The following is a 27707-nucleotide window of genomic DNA, read 5'->3' as shown; positions in this document are numbered from 1 at the left end:
AAGATACATCTGGTGGAGAATTAGAAGATGTAATACATACAATAACCCGAAGGGTAAAGTAATGATACAGAGACAGTTTTCAAATCAAGGATGTTTGAATAAATGATTTGGAGCATTTCTCTCATCAGAAGGCTTCAAAGTAAATGATACAGATCATTTAAAGAGTTGAAAACTGAACAGAATATCACCAGACTTGATATTAAATGCTTTGATGATGTTGTAGTCAAGATAGGTCAATCAGTTTATGTAAGACAGATTCTGAAGCATTTCAGCATTTTCAAGAGTGCAAACATGTTTCAACTTATTGGAACTAGATGTATCACAAGGAAAAATGAAGAATACATTGAAGTATAACTTACCCTACCAACAAGTGGTTGGAGCACTGATGTTTGTGATGTTTGGAACGAAACTTGATTTGGCTTACAGTGTGAGCTTCCTTTTTTGAACACTAGATTCTGTATTGATATAAAATGTGAGACTAAAATAAGAGTTGTGATATTTATCAGGTACATGTAATCTATGTATATTCTATCATCTAGATTTGTGCAGTGGTTCTGTAAAACGAGGTAATACTGATCGTTGTTGGTCTTTTTTACTGGTATTTTCCACGCCATTAAAACCATATTTACATAATTTTATATTTAAAATGTTTGACTCTTTCTTGTCCATTTGATAATAATAGAAAAATAAAAACCAAGTGAATATATCACGAGTATGGGAAAGAAATCGCTGATCGGTGTTACCCACAGTGTGGGGTAATTCTAATCAGGGGTTTATTTTGCTTGTTTACTGGTGTTATACTTTTCCATAGGCTGCAATAATCAAAATTTTACATTTTTAAAAAAAGTACAAACACTACTGTAGTTACAAAAAAAAAATGGCCTATACATTTAAACATATGAACTATAAAACACTCAGATTTAAACACTTGTTTCATTACAGTCAGTCCTACTCCACAGCACTAACATCAGTGTCAGAGAAAATAAATGCCCTTCATTTGTTAGATATCAGCTACATCTCTTTGACAATTTGTTCTTTTCTTGTGTCCATTGTGTGCAACATCTGGGAATACAAAAAAGGTTGTGGCTCCAATGTATCATTTTTGCATGAAACAAACTTGGTAAGAGTCCCAACTTGTCTTTTTTATTATCTGTTAAAGTAAATGTCAAATGCCTTTCTTTACTGGTAATGTGACAAGAACAATAGCACCACTCAGTAGCTACTGTTCCTTTTCTGTTTTGACTGAAGTTGAAATAGTATCTCTCAGGGAGAAGTGACATGATTCTAACAATTCAGAGCCTGAGTTACTTGCTTCCAGCATATTTTCGTCTTCTTGCAACTCCGCACTATCTTCCGTATCACCATTGATCAAATCCTTAACCACAATGCTCTTCCCGGGAAGTACAGTCAGGAGCTTTGCATTATAGACAGGTGTGCTTGCATTTGGGTCATCAACCTGGAGAATGTTCTTCAAAGGACGCAGTCCAGGAGGATTTATCACTGCTAACATTTTAATTTTGTAGAATCAGATGCAACACTTCTTCAGAACAAGAAAGGCACAATACCAGTTTTTTTTAAATCCTGGTATGTTAGTTACAGAATTCAGACCTACTTTCATCAAAGTTTCTTCAACAGTTCAGGAAATACTGACTTCTGCATTGGTCCTCTGTGGGGGTCCTCTGTGGGATTTCTTCCACTCATCTAACATGAAATACCACGATAGCTTTAAGGGGTGAAAGAATGCCATGTCAAGAGGCTGGCAAAGATTGGCCACATTTGGTGGCAGGAGGACAAATCTAATGTCATATTCCTCACAAAGCTTGATGACACTTATCACGAGGTGACTGGACAAGTTATCCCCAATTATAATCTTGGGTTTTTGCACTTTCTTTGCATAGGACAGCAAAATTTTCATGAACCATATTCAAAAATGTTAAGATGAACCACACATATCATATTCCTATTGTAACCACCAGCCCCATCAGCGCATTGCTAAGTCCAAGTATCATACAGTTGCTCAATTTTGTGAACAGTAAAATGGGGTAACAATGTTCCATCTGCAGCTGCTGCCATCATAATTCTGATACTAGTTTTAGATGTGTCTAAAATCCTCTCAGGATGCTTCACACCTCTTTTGACAAGCACCTTCACCTGTCCCCTCTTGTTAGAAAACTTAATTTCATTGTAGTTAATTATATTAGAGTCACAAATTCCATCTAGTGTTTCCCTAATATTATTGTAATATTCTATTATGATCTCCTCAAAACAGCTGCTCCAACTCTATCATTTTCTCTGATTCTCACCATAAGTTTGGAATTTCTTCTCAGAAATGCATGAACCCATTCTAATCCTGGCCAACTGTCTTTAAATCTCTTTTCCATTTTCTCTGAATGGTTAAGGTAACCCTGGTATGATATGATGTACATCTATGTTTCTCAGTGGAAAACCCTACTAGGTACATATTGATAAATCCTCAACAAGCATTTTCTCTTGTTTCCTCTTAAAAGATGATGGAGCACCCACCTTGTGTTTATAGTTATTCCATACCCTATTGTTAAGGATTGTGTATGGTACAGCAAACTCTTCTGATGCTGATGCTAATTTTCCCCTGATGTATGGCCTTTACAGCATTTTCTAGGAAATTGGAGTTGTATTTCCATCTTCCATTGGACTCAAGCTTCTTGACATAAGTTTTCACCATGATCATTATTACCCTATAACAAGACATCTTTCCACATCAGGCCCTGTAAATTCACAGTAGTATTGCATCAAAATTTATGTAAATATTCATATGATACTCAACTAACTAAACAGTAGTTAACAATAGTAATTTACTCTATGTGTACAGCCTGTGAAGCTCTTCAACTGAAGTTTTCATGGTTAACATTTTTTTACATGCAACATTCTGTTTCTCACAACATTTACTGGCTGATTGTAGGTAACAACTAAGTGAATTCTTGGCATTCATCCTAGTAAACAATAATGTTACTTTTGCTATTACATAACATGTCGGTTCTATAATTGCCGCAGTTTTTCAGGAGAGCTCATTTTCAAGCGACAGACGAAATAATCACTATTATCCCGTTATATCGGTATTGGCCCCTTCAATGGTATACCAGATTTCTACAGTGATAAGGGCTTTTAAAGGTGCAAAAAGACTGGTCAGTCAACATCTGGTGTCCTTATTATATAAGCAGTTGGAGCTATCTCCTGGTTCAGCCAAAGACGGGCAATGACTTCCACATCTACAACTGAAGCAGAGTTTGTACCTAGAACAAAAGCTGTCAAGGAAATAATTTATTTATGTAGATTTTTTAGAGGAATGAGGAATCTGGCATAAGCCCCAGTCTTCACCATTGATAATATAGCAACAGTGAGACGCACACAGAATCCTGAATGCCATCATCGCACAAAATGTAACAATGTAAAGTCTTTTTTCCGCTTTGAAAAAAAGTGGTAAATGGACAGTTATGTATGCACCATATTTTAGATGAATATCAGTTACTAGATATATTGATGAAGCCCCTGGCACAACTAAAACTTTCAGTTTTATGTTACGTGATGGGTCTTTCATGTCGAGATGCTGGTTCTCTCTCTCTCTCTCTCTCTCTCTCTCTCTCCCTCTCCTCCCTAATTAAATAAGGGAAAGTGATATGGTTATAAATGTATTTGAATTTAATTAAATATCAAGCAAGGTTGTTAGCAGTTAATCTTCAGACTACAAGTTAATTTAAAAAGTATTAAATTTAACAATATCTCATTCATAAGTTCTGCACAGTAATGCTTTAAGTGTTTCTGCATGATTTCAAGAATCATAAAGATAATCTAGTTTTCACAATATTGGTTGTAGGAACAAATTCAAAGATGCAATGAATTAGTCTGGTCAATACAAAGAATTTGCTGCAATTGATACTAATGTAAATCAATAGGAACATGTAAAGTGTTGTTTTCGTTGTTGTGATCTTCAGTCCTGAGACTGGTTTGATGCAGCTCTCCATGCTACTCTATCCTGTGCAAGCTCATTCATCTCCCAGTACCTACTGCAGCCTACATCCTTCTGAATCAGCTTAGTGTATTCATCTCTTAGTCTTCCTCTACGATTTTTACCCTCCACGCTGCCCTCCAATACTAAATTGGTGATCCCTCAATGTCTCAGAACATGTCCTACCAACCGATCCCTTCTTCTAGTCAAGTTGTGCCACAAGCTCCTCTTCCCCCCAATTCTATTCAATACCTCCTCATTAGTTATGTGATCTACCCATCTAATCTTCAGCATTCTTCTGTAGCAGGGGTAAAATACAGGGAGCGAAAGGCTATTTGCAATTTGTACAGAAAGCAGATGGCAGTTATTAGAGTTGAGGGGTATGAAAGGGAAGCAGTGGTTGGGAAGGGAGTGAGACAGGGTTGTAGCCTATCCCTGATGTTATTCAATCTGTATATTGAGCAAGCAATAAAGGAAACAAGAGAAAAGTTTGGAGTAGGTATTAAAATCCATGGAGAAGAAATAAAAACTTTGAGGTTCGCCGATGACATTGTAATTCTGTCAGAGACAGCAAAGGACTTGGAAGAGCAGTTGAACGGAATGGACAGTGTCTTGAAAGGAGGGTATAAGATGAACATCGACAAAAGCAAAACGAGGATAATGGAATGTAGTCGAATTAAGTCGGGTGATGCTGAGGGAATTAGATTAGGAAATGAGACACTTAAAGTAGTAAAGGAGTTTTGCTATTTGGGGAGCAATATAACTGATGATGGTCAAAGTAGAGAGGATATAAAACGTAGACTGGCAATGGCAAGGAAAGCTTTTCTGAAGAAGAAAAATTTGTTAACATCGAGTATAGATTTAAATGTCAGGAAGTCGTTTCTGAAAGTATTTGTATGGAGTGTGGCCATGTATGGAAGTGAAACATGGACTATAAATAGTTTAGACAAGAAGAGAATAGAAGCTTTCGAAATTATTATAGCCAATATTCTGCATTTCACACATGGCAGCAGGAGGTTCCAACATGGTGGCCTGGAACTAACCCCACCTCTCTCCAACTGGTTGGACTTTTTGAGACCCTGTCTGAGTTAATCTGTTATAACTTGGCACTTCTTCACAAAGTCCCATACTGTTCAGTTCACTACATGCCCATGTTCACAGCTTAATGGGTACTAACCTGTCTAAATTCATGTTAACCAGCAACTGACAATTTGACAAAAGGGGTTTAAGCTTTCACCTCACAGCTGACTTGGTCCCAGAGACACAATCACAATCATGACGAGTCCACCTCCAAGCCTACCCACCTCCATCTTAATGTAAGCTCTGCCATAACCTCGGTAACAGAGTGCTGACAGTAAGCAACAATGGGAGCCAATGGAGGTGGAACTACCATCACCCCAAGCCATTTCTGACTCCCACCACAAATCCCCTCTCAAACTCTAAACGTGCAGTGGAGTTCAGAGATAAAAATAGTGAAGTCCCCATGGAGGTGGAATTTCTGCTACCATCCAAACCACTATTGGCACCCATTTTCCTGCAGACAGGTCCAAACACATCCCAGAGGCATACAACTGGCCAGTGCCTCCACCTACAGTGCCAGTACCCCTGCCTGGACTGGTTGCTCATATTGTAGACATGCCAAGGGATCCTGTGGGTCAGACTCCAGCACCTCTCTTCCCCTTCCTTGGCAGGGCTGTGTAGCTACCAGACTGACACACAATTCTGTTGTGGGCACAACAGATATGTAAGGTGAGAGCAATATCCCTGATGGTTTATAGAGTATGGATGTTGATGTTGTATATAAGTAAATAAATAATTTTGTCCCATAATTTGTGCAACATTCTTTTTGAATAAGGTATTGGGAACTTAAGATATTTAAAGAACATTTTTGTACCACAGCATTAAATGTAATTTCAAGACATTATTTTATGGATACATTTTCTAGTTAATTTAATGGAAGGAATGATTCAAGTAAGAAATGAAGATGAACACCTACACTCCAATACTCTACACATATAAGAGATGATGCAGAAACAGTTTCATATGAGGAAATGAAGAGAGTAACTAGGAACAGAGGGGAGTGAAGAAGAAGAACTGCTGCCAACTATTTTTCAGATTGAGAATTATTAAGAGGTTTTATGAATGCATGGCAATGATTCCCAAACTAAAAGGAATGGAGTCAAAATAAAAAGGTCTTAAGTGTAGATAACATTATGATATCTGGGTAAGATTAATTATTTATTACTGGTACACTAATTAGTTATTAATTTGGAATCTTGAATAAGTATTTGTTAAGCATCAAGTTTATTCATGTTGTTGAACCTATTTGGAACTTCAGTGTGGAACAAGGGGATGGTCTTATCTCCTAGCAGTCTTATTTCCTCTTTGTTTCATAAATATATATAGAAGAATTGAAGAATTAAGATTTTAGATATAAACACTTCCTTTTTATTTACAAATATATAAGTATACACATAAACATAAATGCTTTTCCATATTTAATTTATAGTCTGACAGTTATGTCTCTAGTATTTAAAAAAAATTGCTACTTTTATACATTGGTATTATTTGTGTATTTGTCTGCTTATTACTAATTAATGCCTGCTCTCTAAGATCTGGGGTCATATCATCCAAAGTTTGAAACACATTAAGATATGTTTTTAAGCAAATTTCATATGCATGTAAGATATAGCACCAAAAGGAGAATCACACTTTTCTTTCAGTCATTCAAATTTTATCTTCTGCAGAACATACACATTCCAGTTACATATGTTGTGCTGTATGGCATACAAAGAAGGAACTAATTCTAAATCTGGATAATGTCTTATTCGGAAACAGTTATTTAATATATCAAATTTCTGTATCTTATTTCAGAAAATATAAAGGAATTTGCTTCATACTTATAACATTTTACAAAATAGCATTATTTTCTCTTGTTAAATAACAGTCTTTACCTTTAACATGAAATTTATGGAGTGTGACAAGTAGCACAGATACATAATATCTCATAAATATCTCCACAGTTGCAACACATTATGGTTAATTTTCTTGCAGAAGTCAGTATGGATAGTATTAGACAGACAGTACTGGTATTACACAAAGAGACTTCCTGAAGTCATAATTTTGTGCAAAATTTGAGTAAAGTATTTGCTGTAACTATTCTTAGTAATGTCTTCTGTTTTACATGATAAACAGTTAAAATGTTGTCATACATTAAGTACCTTTTTTAGAAGGAAAGGTATGAGTATATCATGTATGTTAATGAGACAGATGTACCTTGTTAAACTCAGAAGGAAAGAAAGAGCAAGAGAGAGAGAGAGAGAGAGAGAGATAGAGGGAGATGGAGCAGTTGGGATTAGGTCAGTGGGAATGATGGGACAAATCCTTTTATATTTAGAGCATAGATTACACTAATTTTATCAACACTGTTCATATTATTTTTAGATGCTATCACATATTTACTGTTCACATTTTCTTATTGGTTTTTACTGAAATATTGTCACAGTATCAACTAAAAAGTAAGAGCTTCAGTTCAATTGAAATATGTAAATGAACTTTTATACATTCCACTTAAGATACTGATTAACCTTTGCAAAAACATTAAACAGAAACATTGAACAAGTGTTATGCTAGTTATGTTAGTGATTATGCGAGAAGCAGTATGTAATAAATAAAATAAAATATTAAAAAAATATCAACAACCTGTAGCTCTTATTATCTATTAACAAGAAGTACATATTTTTCATATACAAAGTTAGTTAACACTGTAGAATGATATAACTGCAATGAGACCATTTGTTATAAAAACATCAATGATTATAACAAAAGGAAGTGAAATTCAGAGAGAACAAAGAATCTGGAGATCTAATATATTATAATGTATCCTTTCACCCAAATTTGTGGAGGACAGCTTTTCTTTCCCTTTATAATGCTGCTGCCATTGACACTGATACTAGTCTCATGCCACAAGACATCAACATGACACCACTGCAGGAATATGTGATCATCATATTATTTCCTCCAATCCTATATCTCTTTAATACCTTTCTAAATTATTATTTTATATATAAAATATGTAACCTTGTAGTTTCTATTATCATCACATCATTTGCATGTAATTTTTTAAATAGTGTTTAATATATTTCTATCCCTGTTTTTAATTACATGAGGCCTTGTTTATTTCTTTGTATGATACATTAGATTTGCTGCCTTTCCAAATCTTTTTACTTATCAAAAATAGATGTATCATTTATATGTGCCAAATAAATATGTGACTAGTACATGATGGAGGCCAGCAGGCCAGAAAGGGATTACCTCACCCAAATATGCTATGTAATATCTTAGACAAATGTTTCAGAGTGTCATCAGTCATCAATAAATCTGACTAAAGCATGTGTTGCAATATACCATAATCACCTTTCCTTAAATTGCCAGTATGTTTTCCTATGATTTTATAATACATAAAAATCATGCACATACAAGACAGAAATGAAATCTGAAATTACTTATTTCTCAAATATGATCTGGAAAAAACCTGTTCCCAAAGCTATGGGTTAGCTGTGGTTACATTTACAAGATCTAAATGAAACAACAATGTGGTAAAAGTTGTAAATTCATAGGAGATGAAAACAGAGGGATTTCTCCACTTCTGGTAACATAGCACAGGTATAGAGATAGCAGCGCCACTGGAGCAGTGACTTGTATCAGACTACAGCCATTAGTACAATAGTCATACATGAGGACTGCAGTCACGAAAAATGACATTTGGCTCTGACTGATGTGAGCGTCCACAATTATGTCTTCCACTCTTGAAAACATGAACTGGTGTATGCACAACATTTGAGCAGCTTCCAGTCCCAGTGAGGAAACCCTGTAAATATATATTTCACATTTTCTGAGTCAGAGTACTGAACTCATTGTTAACTGGTTGAACAAGGTAAGATTTATGTTCCGTTTTATAAACATACTGTGTAAGTGTGATTGTTATAAACATGAAACATCCTATGGTAATGCAAATAAGACTTAGTTTTGCTTGATAAGTATGAAAAGTGATCTAAACACTACACATCAACAAAAGGACTTAAACCAGTATGTGACTGAAATTTACCATTACAAGAAATTCATCCATGTTACCTGGGCTTTTATATGGCAGGTTTCTGTGAGATACAGTTCCTTTAAGTTTTTGCAAATGGAAAAATAATAAGCAGTTTAAAGAAATTTTGTATGCTAGAATCAGGAGACTAAATGTCATTTATTTAGACTGAGCCAAAGGAAGATATGTGCACTGAAACATATTGAGATAGTCTTCTTTCTTTACCTTTGAAATGAGATATCATCTCACAAAAATATAATTTGTCTTCTACTATTTGAATAGTCAAGTCCATTTAAAATCTGTTTTACACTTGTCTTCCTTTGGCGTCAAAAGGCTTCAAATTTTGCAAACCATTCATAATTAATTTATCTCTAGCATTCACAAAAATTCTTTGTTGACTGAAAGCTTTATGATAAAAAGAAGTCATGTTGTGAGTTTTTATAAATATGTTATACTTCTTGTCAAGATTCTGATCTATACTACAACTTTAGTAATCAAATGTGTGTGTAACTGTGAACAGTATGAATGTTTTTATGGAAGCCTAGTAGATTAGGTTAATAGTATGTTTAACTAATTATAATCACACAACTGTTTTAATTCCATTTCACTCAATGTTCATGATACATGGGTCAAATGAGTAATCTGTTATAAATGTGGAAGAATTTTTGTTTGATTTGAGTGGTGAATAAGAAATTGTATCACATTTTTTATACTTATTTTTAGACATTTATATATTTTGTTTGAAAGTCATGATTTTATGTTGAGTACTACATGACTCTTTGTCAGATGATATTATTGATATTTTTCTTGAGTTGTTTGTTTTATTACTTACTAAAGTTCTGATGAATTTTTTATTATAATGTGTTTGGGGAAAAATGTATCAATTAAAATCCTTATCATCAATGATCATTTTAAATGACTGTGATTATGTCAACTGAACACAGAATTATTAAAAATTCAAGGAGAAGATAAAAAGGAAAGGCTGTTCAGGAATTCACTGATGTTGATGTGAATAGGTATGGAGCACAAGTTTGCAGTGGACAAGGATGGTGTAGGAAACAAGCTGTGCCAAAGCTAACCAGAAATGAATCAAACACACACACACACACACACACACACACACACACACACACACACAAATGAGGAAGAAGAATCAGTGTAACTGAATGGAGATTTAACTACAGTCTTCGAGACTAAGCCTAATGTCTCATTTACCAATTAATGTACTGCCTTACTCAGAAATAAAATATGACAGTGAAGCACTTGTGACAAAGTACAAAATTTTAATGAGAACCAAACACCTTATCTATTATGGACACTGAATTGGAGGCTGTGCTTAAGACAGCAGATTTTTGTTTATTAATATTGTGATCAAACATTTTATACTGCTTTTTAAAAACACTTATTATTCCATTTTTGGTGTTATAAACTGACTGGTCAGAGTTCTAAAACAAAGGATCCACATCTTGAAGAAACACCACAGGAAAATGAAGTAGAAAGAATACATACGTTTCACTTTTACAACAGAATACTGGGTGTCTTTTCTAGGAGTTGCTATGTGCCTTTCCTCTGGTGTTCTGTCAGATATATACAGTATATATATATGGAGTCAGCCGAAAGAAATATTCTCCTCAGCATTTTGACACCCACTGTAAATGGAAAATATAAATTTGTTTCTTGTTACAAACAAAATGTTTTTAAAATGAATTTTATGTCCTCATTTGATACACTGACTGTGATGGTACAAAACCAGGAATTATGGACACCTCATGAGAACTGTCACCTGTGATGTCATATTTGAATATAATTGATGGTAGCTTGATGGAGTTTATTTAATATTTATGTATTGATGAAGAATGATATAATTTTAAAATGTCATTAGCTTTGTAGGTGAATGCTACTTTTTGTTGCGCTGTATGTATTTTAGAGTCTACTGGATCCAGAGAATGACTGATGGCACACAACCAATGGGGTGACTAATAGGTTCACCAAGCACAGGCAATGCACCATGGCTTTGGGCTGCTGTTGATTTGTCTCCAGAAAGCCCTCAAGTAACATTGCTTTGCAACACTGTATTCCATGAATGAAAACTTCAAAAATATAATGTAGTTAATGAAGTGATGTTATCAGTATGTTCTCAATAGTTTATGAGTACATTTGAGCTGACAGAACTGTTGACAAACTAATGTTCGCCTATGCTGCAGAGTGTTATTTCTCATACATTTAGATTGCATAAGTGGAGTTTATTCCAAGCAGCAAAAGAATTATTTAAGTGCCTGATCAGCCAATGTAAGAAGCATGACTTTGGGTAGAAATCAAATGAAGAGGTCAAAATCCAGTTGCAGAGGTAATATGGATGACTAAATTTAAGCCAAAGCCAATATCCACTAAAAGCCAGAATACATGAACCTGTGATGCCCCAAATAAGGCTAGTGTAAAGTATGATTTAATGATATGTGTTATCAGTGACAGTGAATATGAAGTGCTCCAGCAGCAATTGAGTACTACTCTTGCACGGTGACAGGAGACAGATAGCACAGTCCAGCACTTGAAATGGGACAAGTTGGGCTAAGAAGATGTGGCTAACAAATGTTTACCTTTATAAAGAGTACCAGAGGTAAAAGGAGATAGCTGCACTTTATTTTTACTTATAGTGTGCAGTAAATCACATATATACTGTATTGTTAATGATATGTACAACAAAACACTAGCCCAACTTCCTTCACCTCCTGTGCCTGCCTGTACCACATACTGAGCAGCAATACTTGGCACTGCTGGAGTGTTCGTTATTTGTAACCCTTTTCTCTCCATATGAATCTAAATATTATAGTAGAATAATTTAGAAATGTTCAATCAGTTATTTACATAAAATTCCTCTTTCAACAACATTTTGTTTGTAACAAGAAACAGGCAGATGGTTTTTGTTGACATTGGCTAAAAGATGATGAGCAGTATTTCTCTGGACTGCTGGATTGACTCCACGTACACAATGGGAGTGAGGAGGGTGGCACCAGACAGACACACACACACACACACACACACACACACACACACACACACAGAGAGAGAGAGAGAGAGAGAGAGAGAGAGAGAGAGGGAGGGAGGGGGGGGGCAGGAAAGGGGATGTGTGGGAGGGAGAGGGGGCAGGGAGGGAGAGAGTGAGGGAAAATGGACCTCAAGATTCTTAAAAAGAGACATCCTGTATACAAACACTCATTAATTTCTAGTAAAATTAGAGTTGGATTATTGAGCATCTCTTCTGCAACTGCAGTGTTCATTCATCTCCTTTTATCAGAAAGATCAATTATTAAATATAACAACCATGCAAGAATCAATTTAGTTTCATAAGAGAAAAACAGCATTGTGCTTCATTGTGTTCCACAATTTTTGCTCTTTTTAGTAGTACAGGGTGTTCAAAAAGTCTCGCCACAGTGCCGTATGATTGTTAGCTGCGCGTCCCGTATGATTAGACGAATTGAATTGTATATTCAACAACATGGGGGACACTTTCATCATTTAATGTGAAAATTTGTAAGTAAAAATGAGTATTCAATAAATTAATAACTGGCATTTCACTGAGTTTCATTTCGGTATATTCACTGTGGCATACGGCAAGCGCGGCAAACGATCATACGGCACTGCGGAGAGACTTTTTGAACACTCCGTATAAGCTTACACTATAGTATATATCCTTGGCATGCTAGAGCAGAAGGTGTCATCAAACAAGCAAATTGGGAAATCCATGGATTTATTCACATATTTAAATTGACTTCTGATGTTTCCTTTGTGTGTCAGATAAGTTCTAGATTATAAAATTTTATATAAAATTTAGACATTGTATAATATTGACTATATTAAATTTGTGTATGTATCATGATATATTGTGTACTTTTGAATGTCCTGTGCTGCAAAAAATGTATTTCATACTTTCACGTCAAATATCAGTACAATAAATCAGGTTTTGTGCATGTTATAACTAGCTTCAGAAACAAGCTATTAAACTTATTACTTATTTATCCTTTTTATGATATAACTGAATTTATAAATATAAAATCAACTGATATTAATATTTAAGGTTTTGCATTGTAAGGTGTTAACAGTCATAATTATTTATTATTTTATCATTTAGCCTAACAATGTAGGCTGTATTTGGAATATGTGAAGCTCATTTAGTTTCAAGATACTACTGAAGTAAAAAGTAATATGCCTAATTCCGATGATGGACTTTTTGGTTGAAAGCTTACTTGTTTGACAGTCTTTTTGTTGTGCCTATCTGCGATTCAGCATCTCTGCTATATGATGACTAGAATATACCCTATTCATAATAATGTCATGTTATGTTTAGTTTTCCAACGGTAATGTATATTACCTGTCTGCATTTATCATATAACTCAGCTATTTTTGGAGTTTTTTAGTTGTCATGATTTTGAAAACATAAAGTTCCAAGTAGCTTTTGGGAATCAGTTAATCTTACCCAAACTTTTTCTCATAATTACAGAAATCTCTTTGAGAAGAGTTAACTGTGTCAGTCCATAAAATTGAGTTATAATTCTTGTAGAATAACACACCCAGCCAAATCAGCAAGCTCAGTTTAAAATTACTTGTTTACTGTTTTGAAAAATAGCACAAATTACAATGAACTCCTACTTTGAATGTCACTCTCATACATGGGATGAGTTAATTGCTGGTCATAAGCACCTAGAAATCATCCTGTTTGCTGTTACATGATTAATAGCTGTTGTTAATGGGTGTTTTGGGAGGGCAACTGTGATACATGTACCAGAGGCACCAAAGGTACCTCAAGTATTTTTATCTCTTGTGGATCTTGTGTCCAGCGATGCTTTGGAATGGCTGTGTATTGATAATGTCATGAATAAAATAAGTTACTTTGATAGTTTAATGAGCTTAAGCTAAACATATTATAGTGTGTGCATGTGGATTAGTAATTGTTCTCTGCGAGTAACTAAAAATATGGCAATCTATTGAAAGAACAGTGACACATTGTGTTTTGTTACTAACTCGTGCACAATGGCCGCGACCAGTTTGGAAAATCTGAATACTATTGACGAAATAAATGAGGGAGCATGGAATAATCTGTGTTCTTGTAACAAAACAACAAAAAAAGGTGTGAGTTGTGCAAAGTGTAAGAGGAAATTCCATTACTCGTGTGTAAATGCAACAAATAGAGTGAAAAGCTGGAAATGTAGTGATTGTTTTCGTACTGAATGTGGCAATAGGGATGAAATCAAAACAGACCTGTTAAAAATGTGTCTGTGCAAAAAGTTACAGAATGAACTCACAACAGTAAGAAAGGAACTTAAGTATTCGAAAACAATTATACGTGTACTAACAAACAAACTACAGAAGTGAGAATCAGCCAAGAAAGAAATGTGTAAAAACTACAGATTTGAGGCATTCAACATAAAACATGATTCACAACACAGCATGCATATCACAAGATAGAACACAGTTCAAAAAGGAAAGCAATCTAAGGGTGCAGCAATGAAAATGCAAAGCTTTGCTCCTGAGAGTGAGTCAGTGAGTATGAGACCCAAAATATTTGTTGCCTCTGATAGTCATGGTAGAGACTGTGCAAGAAACATTTTAAACTTAGCTTCAAATAAATATGATGTTGAAGGGAAGGTGATACCATGTCCCCCCACTAGTGTAATATTAAAAAAATGCAATGACCTGCATAAGCTGACAAATGAAGATTTTGCAGTTATTTGGGCAGGGGCTAATGACATAGCAAAGAATAAAGCCAACTTGGCAATTCGTTCACTACATACAGCCTTGTCAGAATTACAAAACATAAATGTGATTGTAGCTGGTGTACCACACAGGCATGACCTGCCTGAATGGTCTTGTGTAAACCAAGAAATTCAATCTGCAAACAGAATACTAAAAAAGATAGTGAAAGGATTCCATAACACTTGTTTTGTTAATACACCTAGTAACAAGGAGCTACATACAGCACATGGACAGCACCTAAATGCAACTGGTAAAGTACTAATTGCAACAAGGGTTTAGGAATCAGTGGAAACAAACAGGGAAGTGTACAAAACAGCAATAGAACTTAAATGGAAGGATACTGCAGTCTCAGATAAAGAATCAGTGAGAATTTTTACTGACACAACTCCAGCACAAATAACAGCAGAATCCTTAAAAGTGAGTTCTGTATGTGTGGAGAGGACAATTACTCAAGAAATAAATAAACCCAAGAGATCAGTGCAAAAGTTAGAAGAAGCAGCAAATGATGTGTCAGGAAAGAAGACATCATATAAGAAGAGAGAACTTCTTGCAAAAAGAACAGTAGCAAGCCAGGCTCAAGGAATGAGAATACCAACTGGTGGAATATGGTATTCAACCCAAAGAAAGAAACCACAACCAAGGGACCAGGATTTTGATGAGATCAGCAGTGGTTTCACAGTAGAAAGCAGTTAACAAAGTGAGTCATCAAGTGGATGAACAGTAATGTGACTATCATAACACAGATGATCGCAGTGCATCAAGATTAAAGACATTAAATGAACCTACAACTTCAAGTATAAATACAGACAGAGACAAACTACTTACTTTTCTACAAGTTAACACCCGTTGTATTAGAAATAAGATTTTAGAATTAGAACATTTATGTAACACTGGGCATGTAGATTTTATGTGTGTATCTGAGCACTGGTTAACCCAAGAACAAGTAAATATGTTTGTTTCCCAAGGGTATGTTGTGGGAGACATGACATGTAGAAAACAGAGAAAGAATGGTGGCACTGTAATTTTTGTCAAAGAAGGAATAAAGTTTTCCAGAACTGATGTATCTATGTACTCCTCAGAACTAGATGGGGAGTTTAGTTGTGTAAAACTAATGAATGAAAATATAGTGGTAGTTAGTCTATATAGGTCGCCAGATAGTGATGTAAATTTGTGTATTGAAAAATGTGAATTAATAGTTAAAAAGATATTGAAAGGTAAAACAAGAAGTGCTATATGTGGTGATTTCAACATAGAAATAGTAACACACAGAGGCCAGTTGCTAGGACATTTTTGAATATGCTAAGATCATTAGATCTCTATTGTACAAATAACTGTGCCACACGTAAGAATGCCTGGATAGACAATATTGTTGTGAATTTCCATAAGGAATATTTTACAGTCAGACTTGCAGGAAGTGGACTTGCAGATCATGAACCACTACTTACACTCTGTAAGTGGCAGCCAATTAAAACGAAGAACCTAAAGTAGTAATGGTATGAGGGGAAAAGGAAGAATACGTAAGTATGTTTGTTGATAGATTAGGAAGTGCAGATTGGGACTTTATATATAATTGTCAATCTGGAAAAAGGGAAGCTGAAATTACCTTTGATAACTTCTTTAAAAAGTACACAGATTTATGGTATTATTGTTCAACCATAAAATAAATAAATAAATAAATAAATAAATAAATTAGATTTCCAAGTGAAATGAAAAAGAAAAGTCTCAACTGGTTTACAGAAGAGCTAGCACAAATTAGAGGAAACATGCATATGCTGTACCAGATGCATAAGCAAGCCGCTAACCAAGGAGCAGAACAGAGCATGAACATTCATAGGTCATATCTGAAATGCAAAAAATACTACAAAGCTAAACTTCTACTGGCAAAAAAAGCGAGCAGTGGGGAACCATATAGAAAGGGCTCCCAATAAATGCAAGGCAGCAAGGCAAATAATAAAACAAGAGAATACACCAAAATGTACAGAAACAGCTCTGCTTGAACTTGAGGAATTACATCAATACTTTTTAAACTCAGTTAAAGAAATAAGTAACAGTATTATAGCAACAAATTCATCTGCAATGGACCTTGTTGGAACACCACTGCCTGTTAACCTAGTATTTCAATGGAGGGCTGTCACACCTGCTGATGTCATAAAAGCTGTATCCAAATTTTCAGGTTCTAAAAGTATGGACTGTTATTGGTTATCAAATAACATTATTAAAAAGATAATACACTCGATTGCCAAACCATTAGCTTTTATTTTTAATAAATGTGTAGAATTTGGGGTTTGTCCAGATGCGCTTAAGGTATCAAAAGCTGTCCCACTTTTTAAAAAAGGGGATAAACATCTTCCCCAAAGCTAAAGACCAGTCTCCATTGTTCCAATATTCTCAAAGATATTTGAGGCACTGATACACACACAAATAAGCAGCTTCTTTAAAAAAAAAAAAAATCCTATGTAGCAATCAGTTTGGTTTTCGCAAAGGGGGAAATACACAACAGGGGCCATTTTGGAAATCGTTGACCAAACCTTAAAAGCTTTTGAAAACAATAACATGGTATCACATGTATTATGTGACCTAATCAAAGCTTTTGATTGCATTCCTGTTGAACTGGGGGAACTAGAGTTTTATGGGGTGAGAGGGAGCACTTTAGCTGTGATAAATTCTTATTTAAGTAACCAAAAACAATTCGTTTCAATGACAAATGTAAATTCTTGTGCAATGGCAATCAGCACAGGTGCACCACAAGGGTCTATCCATGGACCCTTCTTCTTCATTGTAGGAATTAAGATTTACCTAAAAACATGCTGATGATGCAACACTACTTACCACACATCAGAACATTTCAGATCTGACTAAACCAACAAAAGAAACACCTGATAAGGCTCTGGACTGGTTTGCAGCCAATAAGCTCCTGTGCAATCGTGATAAAACCAAATAACTTTTAATGGGAACATCAAATGAAGTTGGCAATAAGTCGGCAAAACTCTTAGGTATTCACACTGACTCTAAACTCCATTGGGAGGAACATGTCAATCACATATGTGGAAAAATATCTCGTGTGGCATACCTTATCTTGAAACTAAGGGAGGTAGTGAGCTTAAGAGTACCTTAGGGTGACATACTTTGGGCTATTCCAGTCACATATTTCATATGGTCTGATTATATGGGGGCACTCCCCTCACATCAAGAACATCTTGAAACTACAAAAAAAAGGTCTTGTCCATAATATGTAAAAGAGGTCATAGGGAGCATTGTCGTCCTCGTTCTTCCAGACTCAAAATACTCACAATTATAAATTTATACATCTATGTGTCTGTACTCTTTATCAAAAATAATATTTCAGAATTTATTGCCAGAGGGGAAATACATGAACACAACACCAGGGCTAAGGGTAATTTAGACATACTGCACCACAGATTAGCAAGAACAGGAAATTCCCACAAAGTTAACCCACTCAAAATGTTCAATAAACTGCCAATTAATGTTGAGTCTATAATTTTTTTAAAAAATTAAGTAGTACAGCTGACTGTCAGATGATCCATTCTATGACATTAAAGAGTTCTTTGAGATACCTGAGGAGGATATTAGCATTTAAAAGTTGTCTGTAGTTAAACATATTATTGTGTGCTGTGGTTAATCGTGTGTAATTACATAGTGTATACAATAAACAATACAATAGTACTGTATATTATATTATAGTATATTAACTTTTAGAAGTTATCCTGGTGTAATTTGGTACACTGCCATGCTTGAAATGTATTCTATAATGTACTGACAGTTGTTTATTTTATTATTCTGTATGTACTAGTACATCGCTGTATGACAAAGCCAATATCATTGTAAAATCATCTATGGTAAATAAAATTCTTAATTCTTAATTAATTCTAAATTCACCTCTGCAGAATTGCAGGATTTATCACTCCTGGTCCACATAACTGTGAGTGGTGTGTCAATGGTAAGCCTAGGGACATTGTACATGGGACACACAGATCATGGAGAACAGAGGGTATTACACCAATCTCCCTAACCAACAACTTTGAGGTCCTACATTCCAATGAACTTGAACCTGAGCCAATGGACAGACTTGAACTGTTTGTAAGCCTACTAAGCCCCACGTAAGGGGGCCACAAGCACAAATGGGCAAGAGTCTGGTAACAGTCAGCAGTTTGAACATACAGTGAGTAATGCCAATGACTATTGCTGAAAGCCTCATTCAACACGTCGAAAGGCTGCTAAGGCAGCCACTGAAGGAACAGATTGCAGCAGCCAAATGAAGATAATGGCACATATTGAAACAAATGGTACCTGTCATCTGGTCTTTGAGGCCATATTTGGATCATTCCAGTGAATGGGAGAGAAGGTTGAGAAGGTCAGCCTTACTTATGGAATTTCAATGAAGCTCACAATTAACAGTATTGTCCCCAGAACTGATTGGGTCCCTCTGATTCTGAGTCAGCGGGAGGCTTCAGTGACATACAATGAAGATTCTGTGACAAACCAGGCTGTGATTTGCACCATAGTTTTATCACTACACTTTGATGCTGTTGTAAGCAATATAGCTTTATCTCTAGGTGCCTTTGTAATATACTGTGTGTCTCTACCACATCAATTGAGTCTGCAGTTTATAATGTGAAAGAAGTCTGATCATTATTACTATTACCATGCAAATCATCCTTTGCACTGAAAACTGACTTAAAACACAGTTTTGCAAACTTTTCCACTTTCCAATCATGACTTCTGTGCCTGATGATTCATTTTCATGCAGATAATGGGTATTTAATCAATTTAAAATATTAAACAAAACAGGACAACTGTACTTCAATTCATTAATTATGATGAAACTTCCTGGCAGATTAAAACTGTGTGCCCGACCGAGACTCGAACTCGGGACCTTTGCCTTTCGCGGGCAAGTGCTCTACCAACTGAGCTACCGAAGCACGACTCAGGCCCGGTACTCACAGCTTTACTTTTGCCAGTATCTCGTCTCCTACCTTCCAAACTTTACAGAAGCTCTCCTGCGAACCATTAATTATGATGCCTACATTTTCATGATTGTGTATTTTCTTGCTGTCATCAACCTGATGTGATCTTGCTTTTTGAACTACAGATTCTAAAACATTTAAAAAACCCACACCGGTCATGACGAGGCAGCATTACAACCTGAAGGAAACATGAATTATTTCATGGTCAGTTAGTAATATAATGGATGCATTTTGAAAATATTACATTTATCATCAGCTGTATAGGGAGACAATTTCATACTGCTCATGTAGGCCAAGAAAATAAGAGTTCTGCCTTCAAAAAATTAATGGAATTCTGGAAATTGTTTCAATCATTCAAGTAGCCCTCTGATATGAATAATCTGAGTTTTCCCTGAGTTCTGAGTTGATCTTCAGCCATGATGAAAAGCAAACCAGCAAAATAGTTTTTTTCAAATTACGGTGAAACTAAGTGTTTGATCAAATGAAAACTAAAGTTAGATAAAATGCAGAGCACTCAATTCTGCATCAACCGAGTATCAAAATATTGCTATTTGACTAACATTTTCTACAGAAAAGCTATGTCAAAATATGGTAATTTCAGACACTTTTTGAAAAATGCTCATTTTGTCACTATAAAATGTGCAGCATCAAAGAAATGGCCAGTTTGACACAAAATTTTATAGGAGAGTATAGAGTATCAAACTGTGTTTTTAAAAAATAGAAAAAAAGAAAGTGACAAAAAATCTATGTGGTAAGTAGACAAAAACTCTATGTGGTAAGTAAATATCAGTAAATATCACCATTATTCAATTATACATAAAGCACATGGTTAATAACCAATATCAGCTTCCTAGTTACCAACCAGCGAATGTTTCCAAGATTATTAGTGAAAAGAAATACATTAGGTTTAGTACTGCTTTTTAGCAATAAAGAAACTTAATTCAATTGACAATATAAACTGAGTTGCATATGATTGGTTGGTTGGTTGGTTGTTTTGGGGAAGGAGACCAGACAGCGCGGTCATCGGTCTCACCGGATTAGGGAAGGACGGGTGAGGAAGTTGGCTGTGCCCTTTGAAAGGAACCATCCCAGCATTTGCCTGGAGCGATTTAGGGAAATCACGGAAAACCTAAATCAGGATGGCCGAACGCGGGATTGAACCGTCGTCCTCCCGAATGCGAGTCCAGTATCTAACCACTGCGCCACCTCGCTCGGTCCATATGATTGTATAAAACTGAATTAAAGTAATACAATAAACTGTAATATGTACAACCTGTTTTTATTAATTTTACAGTATCACTTCTTTACACATTTGGGAGGTTGAGGACTCACATAACATGGAATTGAAAGCAAAGAGTTGTGCTGAATAGCACAAATAATGTTGGGAGGGTGGTAAATTCTAGTGAATGGGGAGTTATCACAAAGGGAGTCCCACAGGGCTCAATTTTAGGTCCTCTGCAGTTTCTTATTCATGTGAATGACCTCCCACTTAATGTTCAGCAAGTGGAACTAGTACTTTTTGCACATGACACGAGTGTTATAATAAATCCCATGCCAGAAAAAGTAGCTGAAGGTATTGTTAAGGATGTCGTTCAAACAATTATTAAGTGGGTCTCAGAAAAAGGACTCTAACTTAATTTTGAAAAAGCTCACTATATCCAGTTCTCTACACAGAATAGAGTCATACCGACAATTGATGTAGCATATGAACAGGGCTCAGTTAACAGGGTAGATTTCTCCAAATGTTTGGGTGTTCACATTGATGACAACTTGAACTGGAAGAAGCATATTACTGAGCTTCTCAAACAACTAAGTTCAGCTTCTTTCACTCTTCATATAATTGCTAGTCTTGGTAATAAACAGATCAGCTTGCTAATGTACTTCGCATATTTCCATTCAATAATGTCTTATGGAATAGTTTTCTGGGGTAACTCACCACTTAGATTGCAAAATGAGAGCAGTGAGAATAATTAGTGGTGTTCACCCAACGATGTCATGTAGGCACCTTTTCAAGGAGAAAGGTATTTTAACTGCACCATCAGACAACACATATTCACTAATAAAATTCATTACATATAATCCATCTCAATTCGTGAAGAACAGTGATGTTCATACGTACAACATTAGAGGGAAAAATGGCCTTTACTATCCGTTATTGAAGTTGTCAGTTGTTCAAAAAGGAGTACATTATTCAGCAACAAAAATCTTTGATCATTTGCCCAACAACATCAAGTGACTGGCAGTACCAGATCAAGTTTTAAATCTAGCTTAAAATCATATCTTTTGGACAACTCCTTCTACTCCATGGACAAGTTTCTGTTTCAGAAATGGTAAAAAAAGTACCTCTAAATGTAGTTGTATGTGTAGAACTAAAAATTTCAGTAATATTAATATTAGCATTATTTATGTGTGTATATATATCTTGTAATCTGACGTGTTCCACATCACATTGATAAAATAATCGGGAAAATGATCTATGGAACGTGACATAACTAAACTAAATTAAACTCTAATTCTTCATTTTTTTCCATATTCATGTCCTCAATGGAATCTCTTCTCCCTTCTTCCAAAATGTCATTATCTATGTCATAGTCATAAATGTGAATAATAGGAATATCAGTTGGAACATTGGTGCAGGATTCATCTCCTCATAGTTCGCAAACACTGGTACACTTAAACGCACCCTCACCTGTTGCTGATGTTGCACTTGGTTTTACATACTTGAAGCCTCAGTTCTTGATGCACTGAAAAGATATTCTGAAAACTGATACTATGAGGGATAGTTCGATTAATTCTAATTCTTCCATTTCTTCCATATTCATATCTGCAATGGGATCTCTTCTTCCTTCTTCCAAGATGTCATGATCTATGTCACAGTCATCAACGTCAGTAATAGGAGTGTCAGTTGGAACACTGGTGCAGGACTGGCCTTCTCATAGTTTGCAAACTGTGGTACACTTAACGTCACTTTTCCTGCAGGAACAAACTCCATGTGCAACGTACCTCTTATCTGTTGTTGATGTTGCACTCGGTTTTACATATCTTGATGTTGCTTTCTGTTTTACGTATCCTTGAGTCACAGTTCTTGATATTCTGAAAAGATATTCTGGAAACTGATACTACAAGGGATCCTGACAAATCAGATAGATCACACGGCAGGTGAATTTTAAAAGTGGTTCCTCCCACTTTATTAACACTACAGCATTGTTGATGGCCAGCACCAATTTTACAGATCACAGTTTACACATCTCTTCCTTCATAAACTTACCCAGAAGAGAACTAATTCAGCTATTAATTGGTAACACTGTATTCGTAGAACTTCACAGCGGCAAAATATACAGTGACAGAAAGATGCACTTAATGCTGCAGAGAGTATAACTTACTGTACAAATTACTTATCCTGTCCAGTAATCAAACATTAACAATTTTGAGGCAACAGGAATAGTATATAGATGTCACACATCTGATATCAAAGCACGGATTTTCACACAAGACATTTGGCATTTTCACTCTAATCAACATAGTTAAGTTACCCATTTACTGGCTGGTTGCAGAATTTTCTGATAGATTGAGTTGCTGAACTGATAGTGCGCCCAGTATTCTAACATAACCCAACCTAGAGATGTCAGCGTAATGATAGCAAGGCATGGATTGGAATCTTATTATGCATCCATGATCCGAAATCCCAGCTTGTGATGTTTGGAAGGCAGGAGACAAGGTACTGGCAGAAGTGAAGCTGTGAGGATGGAGCATGAGTCATGCTTGGGTAGCTCAGATGGTAGAGCACTTGTCCGTGAAAGACAAAGGCCCCAAGTTCGAGTCTCGGTCCAGCACACAGTTTTAATCTGCCAGGAAGTTTCATATCAGTGCACACTCTGCTGCAGAGTGAAAATCTCATTCTGGAAACAACTGACCAAGTATTTTTCAACAAGACCGACTGTGAACATATCACTGAAGTAAAAGATCACAAGGCAGACATATCGAGATTAAACAGGCTATTATATTTTTTCAGTTACAGGGAGGAGATTTATTAATGAAGACAAGATAGAGATTTTTAATCACATGTTAAAAAAATATAACTTGGGACATGGAATCAACCTGTGATGTCAATAAAAATTTGTCATTTCTTGCAAGCTATAGCCTTTGTTATAATGTTCCATGTCCAATTACGCAAGCCAAAGTTAAAATTAAAGCAAGCACATTGGCAACTCGAGGAATAAATAAATCAGCACACACCTTCAGAAAGTTATCAAATCTGCCAGTAATACTACCACCTCAAAAACTTATGTCAGGATTTACAAGAAAGTATAGAAGAATGTTACACTAGCAGCTAAGATGCCTTTTAATGACTCATATATCAGGAAGGGCAGCAACAAAATAAAATCAATCTGGGAGGTAATAAACACAAATACAAACAGATGAAAAATTTAAAAACACAAAAATTTTATTATTAAAGGTGTAGGTAATGTGTTTGGGATCCACTGCAGATAGCCAACACATTCAATAAACATTACACAAATACAGAAACAAAGCAAATTCAAAGTAAATTAGATTAGATTAGTACTTGTTCCATAGATCATGAATACGACACTTCATAATGATGTGGAATGCATCAGGTTACTAAAAGGAGTTGCCATTAAGAAATTCTTTTAATTTCCTTTTAAATGCTATATGGCTATTTGTCAGACTTTTGATGCTATTAGGTAAGTGACCAAAGACTTTTGTAACAGCATAATTTACTCCCTTCTGAGCAAAAGTTAGATTTAAACTTGAGTAGTGAAGATCATCCTTTCTCCTAGTGTTGTAGCCATGTACACTGCTCTTACTTTTAAATTAATTCAGATTGTTAATAACAAATTTCATAAGTGAATATATGTATGTTGTGAGGCTACAGTGAAGGTCTCTAGCTCTGTAAATAAGTGTCTGCAGGATGATCTTGGATGAGCTCCAGTAATTATTCTGATTACACACTTTTGTGCAATGAACACACTTTTACTCAATGATGAGTTACCCCGGAATATGATGTCATACGAAAGCAGAGAATGAAAATACGCGTGGTAAGCTAATTTACTCACACGTATATCGCCAAAATTTGCAATGACCCTAATAGCATAAGGAGCTGAACTCAAACGTTTCAGCAGATCTTTAGTGTGTTTTTTCCAGTTCAACACCTCATCAATGCATACACTTAGAAATTTTGAATATTCTACCTTAGTTACCGATTTCTGATCGAAATCTATATTTATTAATGGTGTCATTCCATTTACTGTGTGGAACTGTATATACTATGTTTGCCAAAGTTTAATGAGAGCCCATTTGCAGAGAACCACTTAATGATTTTCTGAAAAACATCGTTAACAATTTCACCAGTTAATTCTTGTCTGTTGGGTGTGATAGCTATACTTGTATCATCAGCAAAAAGTATTTGCTTTGCATCTTCATGAATATAGAATGGCAAGTCATTAATATATATTAAGAACAGCAGAGGACCCAGGACCGAACCTTGTGGCACCCCATTCTTGATTGTTCCCCAGTTTGCGAAATCACCAGTTTTTTTGCATATTATGTGAACTGTTTATTTCAACTTTCTGCACTCTTCCAGTTAGGTATGATTTAAACGATTTGAGCACTGTCCCATTCATACCACAGTACTTGAGCTTATCTAGAAGTATTCCATGATTTACACAATCAAAAGCCTTTGACAGATCACAAAAAATCCCAATGGGTGACTTCCGGTTACTCAGAGTATTTAATACTTCATTAGTGAAAATGTATATAGCATTTTCTGTTGAAAAACCCTTCTGGAAGCCAAAGTGACATTTTGTTAAAACTTTATTTTTACAAAGGTGAGAAGCTACTCTACAATACATTACTTTTTCAAGAATTTTGGATAAGGCAGTAGTTGTTGACATCAGACGTATCCCCTTTTATATGCAGTGGTTTAACAATGGCATACTTCAGTCTATCTGAGAAAATACCCTGCTTCAGAGAGCTATTACATATGTAGCTAAGAATCCCACTTATTTCTTGGGAACAAGCTTTTATTATCCTGCTGGAAATGCCATAAATTCCATGTGAGCTTTTATTCTTGAGAGTGTTAATTATCTTCCTAATTTCAGAAGGAGAGGTGGTTGGAATTTCAATTGTATCAAATGATGTGGGTAAGGCCTCTTCCATTAACTGCCTTGCTTCTTCTAATGAACATTTAGATCCCATTTTCTCTACAACATTTTAAAAAAATGATTATTCAAAATGTTTTTAACTTCTGGCTTGTTCTTTATCAAGTTTCCATTCGCTTTTATGGTGATGCTGTCATCCTGTACTCTTGGTTGCCCTGTCTCCCTTGTAATAATATTACAAATTGTTTTGATTTTGTTATCAGAGGTATTAATCTCAGACATTATGCACTTGCTTCTGGACTTTTTATTAACCTTTCTTAATGTAGCACAGTAGTTTTTGTAATATTTGGCTGTTACTGGGTCATTACTCTTTCTTGTTGTTAGATACAGTTTCCTTTTGTGGTTGCAAGATATTTTTATTCCTTTAGTAAGCCAAGGTTTCTTGCATGGTTTCTTATAATTAGATTTAATTACTTTCTTGGGGAAACAGTTTTCAAATTCTCTTACAAGTGTATCATGAAATAAGTTATATTTTAAATTAGCATTGGGTTCCTTGTGCACCTCATCCCAGTCTAACTGTTGACGATTTTCTCTGAAATTTCTAATTGTTGAGTCATTAACTGTAACTGCAGCTTGAGGGTGCAACTCCCTATGAATTTTATGACTGTGTTTCTATATCTTGTAAATGCATCGGTGCCACAAAATGCTACAAACACATTAAATAATAAAATGTCATGTGCTAGTGATGGGATTCCAGACAGAGCAATAAAACACAGTGCAGGACACTCAAATTACCAACTTGCTGACATCATTAATGTTTCATTTAATACAGATGTCTCAGAAAAAAAAAAAAAAAATATCATGCCACTTTACAAGTAGGGCACCAGTTGATTTTACTAATTACTGACTTATATTACTGTCATCTGGTGTTTCAAAAGTAATTGAAAGGGCGATGTATGAAAGACTCTATCATTTTCTTAATAAACACCAAATATTAGTTTTTGGACCGGGGTATATATATTTTTTTAAAAGATCTTATTTTTTTCACTTTTGTTCATTGCATCTGCTTGAGGTGGACATCACAAGACATCCATTAAAGTTCGGTGTTGATCCATTAACTCAGTTTTTTTTTTATTACAGAGGGCAGCTAACCCTCTGGCTGAACACGCTGAGCTACCATGCCGGCTACCTACTGGTTAGGTCAACTGACACATGCATCTATAACTTTTTAAAGTTGATCATAAATTCCATAGATTATAATGAATTAAACTGAGACCTGTTTTTGGATCTATCTAAGCTATTTAATGTCGCAGACCATAATTTATTGTTCAGAAAACTATTTTTCTATGGGATTCATAGAACAGCACATGATTTGTTCAAACCCTATCAAAGGGTAGAGACACAATGTGGATGCAATTTACTTTGGGATGCCATAAGTCTCTGTACTTGGAACATTGCTATTCTAAATATTTACAAATGAGAAGTCAAGCAGCTGATATGACACTGTTTGCTGATGACACAAGTCTGTTTGTTAAAGCTATGAATGAAGTTGACTATTGGCTTAACGATAATAAAACATTAACGTGACTACCTGTCAAAAGCCTGAATAACCATCTTTTGCACATTATAATGTAGAAAACATTAATAAATATACAAATTGGCTACAATTGAAAAATTTTGGTTCTCTCAGTTTCAAGATAAACAAAATCAAAATGTTAAATTAAATAAGCAAATGAAAAACTTAGTCCATCCACCATTCTCCGCTTTTCTTGAGAAGT

At 35.3% G+C, this 27707-nt stretch overlaps 1 protein-coding gene across 1 annotated transcript in view; it reads right to left on the bottom strand.

The window, feature by feature from the left end:
* Positions 1 to 8621: 8621 nt before the first annotated feature.
* Positions 8622 to 27707, bottom strand: part of LOC126158651 (guanylate cyclase 32E-like) — a 660283-nt gene continuing 641197 nt past the window's right edge. Inside the window, exon 23 of the mRNA XM_049916459.1 lies at positions 8622 to 8852. Coding sequence (XP_049772416.1) covers positions 8712 to 8852 — 141 coding nt within the window. The 3' untranslated portion in view covers positions 8622 to 8711. The remainder of the gene's footprint in view (positions 8853 to 27707) is intronic.

Source organism: Schistocerca cancellata, chromosome 2, assembly GCF_023864275.1.
Source record: "Schistocerca cancellata isolate TAMUIC-IGC-003103 chromosome 2, iqSchCanc2.1, whole genome shotgun sequence".
NCBI lineage: Eukaryota > Metazoa > Arthropoda > Insecta > Orthoptera > Acrididae > Schistocerca > Schistocerca cancellata.
The sequence above is the reverse complement of the archived record's forward strand: the minus strand, read 5'-3'. Positions and strand labels throughout refer to the sequence as shown.